This window comes from Miniopterus schreibersii, assembly GCF_964146895.1.
Source record: "Miniopterus schreibersii genome assembly, chromosome: X".
NCBI classification, from domain to species: Eukaryota; Metazoa; Chordata; class Mammalia; order Chiroptera; family Miniopteridae; genus Miniopterus; species Miniopterus schreibersii.
Window position 1 is genome coordinate 50,806,938 of NC_138104.1, and position 12,666 is coordinate 50,819,603.

At 38.5% G+C, this 12,666-nt stretch overlaps 1 protein-coding gene across 1 annotated transcript in view; it reads left to right on the plus strand.

Annotated features, from left to right (window-relative positions):
* Nucleotides 1-291: 291 nt before the first annotated feature.
* The window catches only part of MAGT1 (magnesium transporter 1), a 55,368-nt gene continuing 42,993 nt past the window's right edge, over nucleotides 292-12,666 (plus strand). Inside the window, exon 1 of the mRNA XM_081126776.1 lies at nucleotides 292-493. Within this exon, the coding sequence (XP_080982902.1) occupies nucleotides 296-493 (198 nt within the window). The 5' untranslated portion in view covers nucleotides 292-295. The remainder of the gene's footprint in view (nucleotides 494-12,666) is intronic.

A 12,666-nucleotide genomic window follows, 5' to 3' on the forward strand; every position in this document is an offset into this window, starting at 1 on the left:
AGTCTCCGCGGAAAAGATTCTATTTTGTCAACCTTGAGCCATCTTGGACTCCGGAAAGCCGGAAAGCTTCACAACTGCGCACGCGCGCGTTTGAAGCGCGGCGAAGCGCGACATCTTTACGTAAATGAAAGGGGCGAGCCATCATCCTTAGCGGACCAATGAAAATCTTCCAGATTATCCTTTTTCTATTGGCTAACGGGAACCAATTAGAAGTGAACCGTCTTTTAGCGGGCGTCTCACAGTAGAGCGCCATGACGTAATGTGAAAGGGCTTCCGGTGGGGCTGAGCTGGACCAATGAAGAGCGCCAAGGGGCTGGTTTGCTTGTTCTCACGCCCTACCCGCAGACTCAGCCGGAGGAAAGTTTCGCTTCTACGAGCGAGAGGAGCGAACATGGCAGCGCGTTGGTGGCTTTGGTGTGGCTCTGCAACCATTGCAGTGGCGCTGCTGCTCGTTTATGGGGTTCCCTCAGCCTCTGCCCAGAGAAAGAAGGAGGTGAGGACGCTGTTTCCTGCAACATGAGCTTTTCCCAATGAGCGGGGCTTGAGAGGGTCTGTTTTCTCCTTCCCGACCCCCTTTTCCCGCCTGTTCTGTGTCGTTGGTGGCTCCAGTTCCGCCGTTTTTGGAGTTGTGGGGTTTGCGAGAGAATAAACTAACTCTTTGTCTTCTGGGGATGTAGAGTCTGAGAGCGGGCTTGGGTATGTGACAGCCTTGCTTCTCTGGGCCTGTGCATCTACGTAGCTACGAGTTTCGATACTTATTTGAGTATGGGCCCCATGGGGTGCTGGGGGATGTTCGACTTTGGGTCCAGCGGGTAGAATATCTGAGCCTTCTGCTGTCAGTAGATGTAACTCCGTTATACACGCTAAAGAGCAGTTTGTAGCATTTTCATTTAAGAAATGTAAGACATAAACCGAAGAGCGAAACTATGTCAGGTTTATTACATTCCATTTTCAGTCGTTTACCAAATATCAAGCGTGCCAGGCACTATTCTAGGAGCTTGGTATTCATAAGCGAACAAAACTGAGATTCCTCCTTGTGGAATTTACTGACTTTAGCAAGTGGAGGAGATAACAGTATTCTTTGCTCACAATTAAGCAATCCAAACAGGAGTTTTAACACTGTGTTGAAACACTAGAAACTTAGAGCCCTATGCTCTTAGAGTTTTACTAGCAATCATTTATGCTCTCTAGTTTTATTTTTTATAGATGAGGAACACCGAGTCCTAACCTTACGCAGTTAATTGTTGCAGAACAAGGCCTAAAACCCTAGATCAGTCAGTCTTATGTTATTTCCTGTACATTTCTTTGCTTTCTCTAGTACACAATACCTGCACATGTACTTTTACAATACTATTTAAACATCTCAGATGCTTGTCAACTTGAGCTGTATTTTAAAAGATCCCATCTTTTCTGTTTCTGAATATTTGAACTATTCTGTAAGGAAAAAATAGAAAAACAAGCTAGCAATTTAAAATGGATTAGTTATTGGCTTGGCAAAAAGTAAAATAAAAAAATATACAATTTTTAAAGGTATGGTGAAGTGAGCAGGCTCATGGTACTAGAAATTGATGTGCTTTTTAAGGAGGATTCCAAGCAATTTTTACGTGTGAAACAAGATGTAGAACAATAGGTACTTTTATATATTATATGCCTTTTATGCCAAAAAAAGAAGCTATATATAAATGTATGTATATGTATAACGAAACTTTTGTAAGAATACACACCAGTCTTAACAGTGGTTATTTGGGGGTAGTTGGGATTGTTCATTAGAGAAACACTTTAGCTTTTTACCTTATGTACCGGTATTGTCTGAATTTCTATAATGACCACTTACTCTTTTTTAATAAAGAAGTGAAGATTTTAAGAGCTAGTTTTTAAAAAATAAAAATAAAAAACTAGTATTTCTCCTAGTTAATTTATATTTATTCATTTAATCGCTCACTGAACTAGAAGCAAAAGGGCCTAGCAGGAGATAAATTATTTTTAAAAGGAATAAGCAATGAATTATATACTTTAAAGTGGTTAACATGGTGGATTTTATGTTATGTGAATTTTGTCTCAAAAATTTTTTTAAAAAGGAATCAGATGCTAACTCCCTTTCCATCATGCCCACTGTTCACACCCTTATCACTCTCACAAATCTTGACTGGCTGTCCTTGAACCCATCCTTCATAGTGTTGCCAGAGATGAAAATGAAAATCTGAAAACCTTTTCACATATGTTGCAAAGTATAAAAGAGCTTTTGTAGCCTGTCCCTGGTCTGCTTCTTCCAGTCTTGTCTCAGTCCCAGCTCCTCCTTGTACTAGTCATATTGAATTACCTGCCTTCCTTGATCTTCTGCACTCTCTTTTGTCTATACTTGCTGGAATTCTGCTGGAGTATCTCCCTTCTCTCTCACCCCACCTCCTCATTCACCTGAGGTTTTTTTACTCTTCAAGTCTTAACTCAAACATATTCTTCCTTAACTAAGCTTTTCCTGGTTCTCCCAGGTGAATTGAGGTCTGAAATTCAGCACATTGTATTGTTATTGTTTATATAGTAGTCTTTCCCATTAGACTGAGCATTTTGCATACAGACACTTTTAAATTATTTTTTTCTTTCCCTAGCATCCAGCAGTGTCTGTCAAAAAGTTCCTCAGTAAACATCCAATTAATTAATTCATTAACTGTATGCATGTAGAGTCATAAATCTGCTTTTTCACTTGCAGGTTTGTTAGTTTTCACAGCCTAAAACTGGATTTTCTTATCAGTAAACAAGGGATTAATATAGATTGGTAAAGGTGTTTTAGTTTTTAACCCCTTTACCCTCTAATTGAGGATGTTTAAGATTACAGTGATACTACTTTGAGACAGTTTAAAAATATAGATACTCTGTTGCAGAACACTTAGGTTTTTTTTGTCCATTTTTGAACAATTTATTTTAAAGAAATCCCAGGTCTGTCTACCAGAGTAGATTTGGCTTTTAATAGAGGGTAATGTATGATCTTATAATCTAAGTATTCTTTTATTTTGATTTTTTGATTTTGAGAGTACATTTATTTATTTTTATTTTCTATTTGTTTTTATCGGTTTTAGAGAAAGAGGAAGGGAGAGAGAGAGAGAAACATTGATCGGCAACCTCCTACACTCTCCTTATTGGGAATTGAGCCCCAAATGGGGGCAATATGTCCTGACTGGGAATCGGACCAGTGACCTCTCAGTGCATGGGACAATGCTCAACCAACTGGACCACACTGACCAGGGCGAGAGTATATTTATTAAAGCTGGGGACAGTGAAACAAGGAAGAGCTTAGGATAGAAGAAGCTACAGGAGAGAGACTAGGTGGGGCTTCTTTGGCTCTCTAGAAATGTTATATGAAGAAATGAGCCAAGGTGGGGCTGTTTTGGCTCACTGGAAAGTCAGAAAAAAAGGAGCTTTGGAGACAGGTTCAGGGGGTTAGCCTGGGATGAGCTGCTGCTGCTGCCCATTGTTCCCCTGGTTGCAAGTCTCCTGGGGACCCTTAGAGTTTAGGAGATACACACCTGAGAGGGAAGAAAGGTGTGGGCATGCTCCCAAGAGGGAGACTATGCCTAAGTATTCTTTTTTAAAAGACCCCTCTCACCCTGGCCAGTGTTTCTCAGTGGTTAGAGCTTTAGCCCTCTCACCAAAGGGGTACCTGGGTTGCAGGTTCGATCCCCCTCGACCCCTGATGAGTTCGAGAGGCAACCAATTGATGTGTGCATCTCACATCGATGTTTCTCTCTTCCCCTCCTTCCCTCCCTCCCTTCCACTGTCTCTAAAAATCAGTGGAAAAAATATCCTCAGGTGAGGATTAAGAAAGACAGAGAGAGAGAGAGAGACACAGAGACAGAAAGAGAGAGAGAGAGAGAGAGAGAGAGGAGAGAGAGAAAGAAAGAAAGAAAAGAAAAACAAAGAAAGAACCTCCCCTAAATGATTATTATTAAAAATCACTCAAATTTCTCATGGTTGTCTGTCGTTAAATCTAATACTACCCTACTTATCTGATTATTTACACCTGTAGCAGTGTGTTCACTGGAATGTTGACTACTATGATTTACATGCACTGTCTATAATCCTCACAATAACCCTATAGAGTAAGAATTAACCCCTTTTGAAAGATGAGAGAACTGATGCTGAGCAAGAGAAAGGTTTGGAGCTTGTTCAGAGAAGGACAGCTCTAGAGACTGAGCTGGGATTCCACCCCTGGTCTAACTCCAGAGCTTATGCTCTCTGCTAGGCATGAAGGTTTTTTTTCAGTGACTTGTTTTATTTTTATCGTGAATTTCCCTGCTGTGGTAGAAGGCAAGTTGCTTGTCCTTGCATCTCGTGTTGTTTTAGGGAGGCAACATGATAAAAATGAAAAAGCATTGTCTTTGATAAAATTGTCCATATTTCTTGTTCTACTTCTGGGAATCTGTAATAGAGAAATAACATGAAATATGGAGAAGAGTTGAATGCAGAAAGCATACTGAAGCATAATAAAAGTGGTCATAGTAATGGTAGGATACCAAATAGTTAACCACCTGCCATTTCTGTTTTCCAAAAAATTTAAAAAACTTTAAAGAGCATGTATGTTCATGCAACCCAACTGATCTTTAGCAAGTTACCCTGAGTCTCAGTTTCCTTATAAGTAGAATGGGAAAATGCCTATTCTTTTTTTTTTTTAATTTATTTTTATTGTTGAAAGTATTATAGATATCTCCATTTTTCCTTCATTGATCCTCTTTACCCCACATCTGCCCCAGATCTTCCCCATACCATTGTATGTGTCCATAGGTTATACATATATGCATATAAGTTCTTTGATTAATCTCTCCCCACCCACTCCCCCACCCCTGCCTTCCCTCTGATATCCCACAGTCTGTTCTATATCTATTTTGTTCATCAGTTTATTTTGTTCATTAGATTCCACATATGAGTGAGATCATGTGATACTTGTCTTTCTCTGACAGGCTTATTTCGATTAGCATAATACTCTCTGTATCCATCCATGATGTTCCAAACGGTAAGAGATCCTCCTTTTTGACAACTGCATAGTATTCCATGGTGTAAATGTACAACAGGTTTTTAATCCACTTATCTACTGATGGACACTTGGGCTGTTTCCAGATCTAAGCTATTGTAAATTATGCTGCTATGAACATATGAGTGCATAAGTTTTTTCTGATTAGTGTTTTAGGTTTCTTAGGGTATATTCCTAGAAGTGGGATCACTGGGTCAAATGGCAGCTCAATTTTTAGTTTTTTGAGGAAACTCCACACTTTTCCATAGTGGTTGCACCAGTCTACATTCCTACCTGCAGTGTACTAGCGTCCTCTTTTCTCCACAATCCTTGCCAGCACTTGTCGTTTGCTGATTTGTTGATGGTAGCCATTCTGACAGGTGTGAGGTGATACCTCATTGGAGTTTTAATTTGCATCTTTCTGATGATTAGTGATTTTGAGCATTGTTTCATATGTCTCTTGGCCATCAGTATGTCCTCTTTGGAGAATTGTCTATTTAGGTCCTTTGCCCATTTTGTAAATGGATTGTTTGTCTTCCTTTTGTTAAGTTGTATGATGTCCTTATATATTTTGGATATGAACCCTTTATCAGATGTGTCATTGGCAAATATATTCTCCGATACAGAGGACTCTCTTTCTGTTTTGTTGATGGTTTCTTTTGCTGTACAGAACAAGCTTTTTATTTTGATGCAGCCCTGTTTGTTTATTTTCTCCTTTGTTTCTCTTGCCCTAGCAAAGATGTTGCTCTGAGGGTTGTCTGAGATTTTGCTGCCCAAGTTTTCTTCTAGGATTTTTATGGATTCATGTCTTACATGTCTTTTATCCATTTTGAGTTAATTTTTGTGTATGGTGTTAAGTTGATGGTCTAGTTTCTTTTTTTTTTTTTTTTTTGCATGTACCTGTCCAATTTTCCCAGCACCATTTACTGAAGAGACTGTCTTTACTCCATAGTATGTTCTTGACTCCTTTGTCAAATATTAATTGAGCATAGTGGTTTGGGTTGATTTCTGGTTTCTCTTTTCTGTTCCACTGATCTATATGTCTGTTCTTGTGCCAGTACCAGGCTGTTTTGATTACAGTGGCTTCGTAGTATATATTGATATCTGATATTGTGATCCCTCCAACTTTGTTCTTCTTTCTCAAGATTGCTGTGGCTGTTTGGAGTCTTTTTTGGTTTCGTATAAATTTTTGAAGTGTGTGTTCTAGATCTGTGAAATATGATGTTGGTATTTTAAAAGGAATTTTCATTGCTTTGAATTTATAGATTGCTTTGGGTAGTATGGACATTTTAATGATGTTAATTCTTCCAGTTCATGAACACAGTATGTTCTTCCACTTGTTTATATCTTCCCCTATCTCATTTTGCAACGTCCTGTAGTTTTCCAAATATAGGTCTTTTACCTCCTTGGTTAAGTTTATTCCTAAGTATCTTAATTTTTTTGTTGCAATGGTAAATGGCATTTTTAAAAATTTTCTCATTCTGAGAGTTTATTATTGGTGTGTAAAACGCTATTAATTTCTGGGTGTTAATTTTGTATCCCACTACCTTCCCAAATTCATTTATTAAGTCTAGTATTTTTTTGGTGGAGTCTTTAGGACTTTCTATGTATAATATCATGTCATCTGCAAATAATGACAGTTTACTTTATCCTTTCCAGTTGGGATGCCTTTTCTATTCTTGTCTGATCACTGTCACTAGGACTTCCAGTACTATGTTGAATAAGAGTGGTGAAAGTGGACACCCTTGTCTTGTTCCTGTTCTTAGGGGAAATGGTTTTAGTTTTTGCCCATTGAGTATGTTTGCCATAGGTTTGTCATATATGGCCTTTATTATGTTGAGGTATGATCCTTCTATTCCCACTTTGCTGAGAGTTTTTATCAAAAATGGATGTTTGATTTTGTCAAGTGTTTTTTCTGTGTCTTTATATGATCATATGGCTTTTGTCTTTCAATTTGTTTATGTGATGTATCACATTTATTGATTTGCGAATATTGTACCAGCCTTGCATTCCTGGAATAAATCCCACTTGGTCATGGTATATGATCTTTTTAATATATTGCTAGATCTGATTTGCTTGTATTTTGTTGAGGATTTTAGCATCTATGTTCATCAGGGATATTGGCCTGTAATTCTTGTTCTTCGTAGTGTCTTTATCTGATTTTGGAATTAGGCTAATGCTGGCCTTGTACATAGAGCTTGGAAGTGTTCCTTCCTCTTGGATTTTTTGGAATAGTTTGAGGAAGGTAGGTGTTGGTTCTTCTTTGAATGTTTGGAAAAACTCCCTTGTGAAGCTGTCCAGGCCAGGGCTTTTGTACACTCGGAGCCCTTTGATTACTGCTTCAACTTTATCAGCAGATATCACCCTATTCAGGTTTTCTGACTGATTGAGTTTTGGAAGGCTGTATTTTTCTAGGAATTTGTCCATTTCATCCAGGTCCTCCAGCTTGGAGGCATATAGTTGTTCATAGTATTTTCTTACAATCCTTTGTATTTCTGTAGGGTAGGTTGTTACTTCACCTCTTTCGTTTATGATTTTATTTGGTTCCTCTCTCTTTGTTTCTTGATGAGCCTGTCTAAAGGTTCATCAATCTTGTTTATCATTTTAAAGAACTAGCTCTTGGTTTCATTGATCTTTTGTACTGTTTTTTTAGTATCTAGGTCATTTACTTCCACTCTAATCTTTATTATGTCCTTCATTCTATGTTGGGCCTTTCATGTTCTTTCTAGGTCTTTAAGTTGTAGGGCTAAGGAGTTTATTAGAAGTTTTTTCTTATTTTTTCAGGTAGGCCTATAGTGCTATGAACTTCCATCTCAGAACTTGCACTGTGTCCCATAGCTTTTGGGTTATTGTGTGTTCATTTGTTTCCAGGAAGTTTTTGATTTCTCCCTTGATCTCATTGGTAACCCATTCATTGTTTAATAACATGCTATTTAGCCTCCATGTGTTTGAATGTTTTTTAGTGTTTTTATTGTAGTCGATTTCTAATTTCATGCTACTGTGATCCGAGAAGATGCTTAATATGATTTCGGTCTTCTTGAATTTGTAGAGACTTGTTTTGTGTCCTAACATGTGGTTTATCTTTGAGAATGTCCCATGTGCACTTGAGAAGAATGTATAATCTGCAGCTTTGGGGTGGAATGTTCTATAAATGTCAATTAAATCCATCTGATCTAGTGTATCATTTAGGGCCACTGTTTCCTTGTTGATTTTTTGTCTGGAAGACCTATCCAGTGAAGTCAGTGGGGTGTTAAAGTCCCCTAGTATGACTGTATTGCTGTCGATCTCTCCTGTAAAGTCCTACAGAATTTTAAAAATAAATTTATGTGTTCCTATATTGGGTGTACATATGTTTATCAGGGTTGTATCCTTTGTTGGATCAGTCCCTTTAGTATTATGTAGTGGCCTTTCTTGTCTCTTGTTATCCTCTTCATTTTGAAGTCTATTTTGTCCTATATGACTATTATTACTGCAGCTTTTTTTTCCATTTCCATTTGCCTGGAAAAAAATTGTTTCCATCCCTTCACTCTTTTCCTGTGTGAGTCTTTGGTTTTGAGGTGTGTTTCCTGTAAACAGCATATATTTGGGTCATGTTTTCTTATCCACTCAGCTACCCTGTCTTTTGATTGGGGCATTTAATCCATTTACATTTAAGGTTATTATTGAGAGGTTGTTACTTTTTGCCATTTAATTCTTTATGCCTGTTTCTCTTTCTCTATTTCTACTTCTTATTACAATGTTAGTCCCTTTAACATTTCTTTCAGTGCTGGTTTGGTGGTGATAAACTCTTTAGCTTTGTTTTGTGTGGGAAGCCCCTTATTTCACCATCTATTTTGAGTGATAGCCTTGCTGGGTGGAGTATTCTTGGTTTCAGATGCTTGTTTTTCATTACTTTGAATACTTCATGCCATTCCCTTCTGTACTTTTGAGTTTCTGATGAGAAGTCAGCTGACAGCCATGTGGCAGGTACTTTGTAGGTAACAGATTGCTTTTCTCTTGCTCTCTTTAAGATTCTCTCTTTGTCTTGAAGTTTTGGCATTTTAATGATGTGTCTGAGCGTGGGCCTCTTTGGGTGCTTCTTGCTTGGGACTCTCTGTACCTCCTGGCCTTGTGTGATTTTTGCCTTCACCAGGTTAGGGAAGTTTTCTGCCATTATTTCATCAAACAGGTTCTCTAACCCTTGCTTACTTTCGACCTCTTCTGTCACTCCTGTACGGCTAATATTGTTAACGTTTCATGTTGCCCACAGCTGCCTTAGGCTCTCCTCCTATGTTTTGATTGTTTCTTCTCTTTGGATTTCTGAGTGAGTGATTTTTTTTCTACCCTGTCTCCTAATTCGCTGATCTGATCATCAGCTTCCTCTAATCTGGTGTTTATTCCTTCCAGTGTATTCTTTATTTTTGCTATGTCATCCTTCATAGTTTCCATATCTTTTCTCATGCTGTTGAGCATCTTTACAATCAGTTTTCTGAACTCTATATATGACGGTACTGCTTATCTCCATTTCATTTAGCTCTTCTTCTGGAGACTTCTTTTGTTCTTTCATTTGGGGCTTGTTTTTTTATTTCCCCATTTTGGCTGCCTATTTGGGTTTGTTTATATATATTAGGTAGATCTGCTTGGAGTCTCAGTCTTTTTAGAGGGTCTCTGGTGCAGGTCAATGTCAGCTGCTGTTTTTGACTGGCCTTGAGTACCCTTTTTGGAGTTATCAACAACCCACAGCTTGTTTTTCCCTCTACTAGGCTGGCTTTTTACCTTTGTTGGTTCTGGGTGTGTTGGACAGGACCAAGATGCAGGGTAAAGTCTGCTTTTCCAGATCCGGGTCCAGAAGCAGATCAGGCAAAAACTCAAAGCTCCCTGAAGTCTGCCTCTGCCTGCAAGGTAATCTTAGTCTCTTAATGAGACTCAAGCTGTAGACCACAGCAAGGCATAAACTCCATAGGGTAGGGGCAAGAGATTTTCCAGTGGGTGGGGCAGTTGCTTTTCCCCCAGGCAAACGGTGCATGGCTGGCAAAGGTCTACCCTAGAAAGATATCTTCTGCTGTATGGGGGAATGACTTAGCACAGGAATCCAGATGGATGCCCTCTGAGCTCTATCTTCAGAGCCCACAATCCTGAATTCTCCTCACACAGCTCCTGTCCACTCCGCGCTCCCTCCTCCAGAGCCCACGATGAGTGGCTGCACACAAAATTTTGTGTATTGGCCCTTTAAGAGGGTGCCTGCATTTCTGGCAGTATCTCCCTGGCAGACAAACCCTCCTGCTTTTCATAGCCAGATGTTATGTGGGCTCCTTTCTAGTTCTGGTGCTCTGGGCCAGGAAGCCCAGCTTGGGGTATAGGCCCTAGAGTCCTCAGTGGGAACCCCTACAGCTGAGATACCCCTCCAGACCTTCAGCTGCTGCCTGTGGGAGCCCAGCCAGCCCTCTCCCCCCTTTGCACTTCCTACCAGTCTCTGTACGGTCTCCACTTTTCCTCCTTGGTTAAGAGGGTGCTCTCCAGCTAGTCTTCAGTTGATTATTCAGGATGGTTTTTCTATATTTTAGTTGTAATTCCAGTTCGGTCCCAGGAGAGTGTCAGTGTAGCTTCCACTCAGTTGGCTACCATCTTGGAATCTCCCGTATTTCTTTGAATATTGTGAAAATTAAATGAGATAAAGGCTATAAAGTAAGTGTCTAATGCAATACCTGGCATGTGGAAGATGTTATTTGAATACTAGAAAATAAAATAAGAATGTGTTCCTGTGCAGTAGTAAAATGTTCAGTTGATCTTTTTGTAGTGTTTTTATGAGGATTTTCAGAGAATAGAATTGCCTGCATGTTTTGACAAGGCAGGCTTTATTGGAAAAACTTCTAAATTCTGTCATTGCTTTGAGAACTGACACATGGACGTGTCACACGTGCAAAAACTCTGCAGTCCTTTAGAAAATATCTTATTACTAAGAACCAAACGCTAGTAAGCATTGCAAAACAAATTGAGACACTCCCTCAATAATAAAGCATCAAGGAGAGGGGACAGTGGTATATTTTAGCCCTGTCTAGGAAGTAGGTGAACTGGGAATGGAGCAGATAGCATTTAAGGATGAAATCTGCTCTCTTCTCTGCTTACTGTCTGTCTCCTGTGGTCATTACCTGCCAATTTTGTTTCCATATCTGTTCAGCTTCACTCTTAATTTAAATTCTCAGTTGGAACATTATTGCTTAACCAGGAAATTTATTTTTCTGATGTCTGAAGACTAGTGGATGATTAGGAAAGCTAAATATGGAGAATTTTTATGAATAAACCCTGATGGTCTAGAACACAAATATAATCAAATCAGTTTTGAGGGAAAGGGTGGTGCATTTCGGAGGAATTCAGAATGGTGGTGCTTAGCTTTATTCTGAAATTGAGAAGAAATCTTAATAGGATCATATTTTAGCTTTAAATGATAGTAGATTCCTATGTGCTATTTTTGATGTATGATAGTCAATGACAGTAGGGGATTTGTAGTTGTTAAGGCTTAATCTACTAATTGAGCTAATTGAGACAAATATTATGCAAGCAGGTAGAATGAAATTAAACATTGTCTTGCTGCCCTTTCTTGGCCCTCTTAATCTCTTTTTGTCCTAAAAATTTCATCACACTTGATTATTACTAACAGGATTCGAGATATTAATTGACTTCCTGTTACTGGGATTGTTGTGTGGCCATACAAATTAAAATGTTTCAAGAGAAGAGAAAGACTAAGCTTACCTAACTTTGTTGATAAGTATTATATTTTAATTATGAATATTGTTGTTCTTTTTGTTTTATTTGAATAGTTGAAAATGTACTCCAAGTAATGTTCTCTAAGAAGGGGGGAAATTGATTGTGAAAGTCTTTGCTAATAAATTTAATGTTTTCCCATAGTAAGCCTATATTTTGTTTTGAATAAATATATTCAATGCAAATTAAAAACTGGATGGATATATTTCTTTAAATGTTTTTTAAAACTGTTAGTGGAGCCCAGCCAGCGTGGCTCAGCGGTTGAGCATCAACCTATGATCCAGAAGATTGCAGTTCCATTCCCAGTCAGGGCACATGCCCAGGTTGTGGGCTCAATCCCCAGAAGGGGACGTGCAGGAGGTAGCCAATCAGTGACTCTCATCATTGATATTTCTATCTCTCTTTCCCTCTTCCTTCCTCTCTTTGAAATCAGTAAAACATATTTAAAAAATAAAAAGTATTTGCAATAGGAGTTGTTTCCAAGTCAATTCCTTTTTTGAGTTACTGAGTAGTTCACTTGGTAAACCTCTTTTCGGTACCATAGTCCTTGGAAAATGCATTTTTTACTAATAACTTTTAAGTATTAAATAGTAAATAGAAGGAACTGAAGGGCATAGGTGACATTTTAATCCTTTGCTTTCGAAGGTCACGATTTTGGAAAAGAATATGTGGAGAGTGAATAATGGGACTTTAGTGCAAAGGTTACAGAAAACAATTTGAATTAAATTTATTAGGGTAACATTGGTTAATAAAATTATATAATTTTCAGGTGTACAAGATTATATGATCTAGCAATTCCTCTTCTGAGTATTTACCTGAAAAACAAAATTTTTATTTCTGAACCATAGCTTCTATTAATCAAACAGTGGCCTCTTGACAACAGATGAGAGGCATCATAAAGAATAAGGTTCTTCAGTATTGGA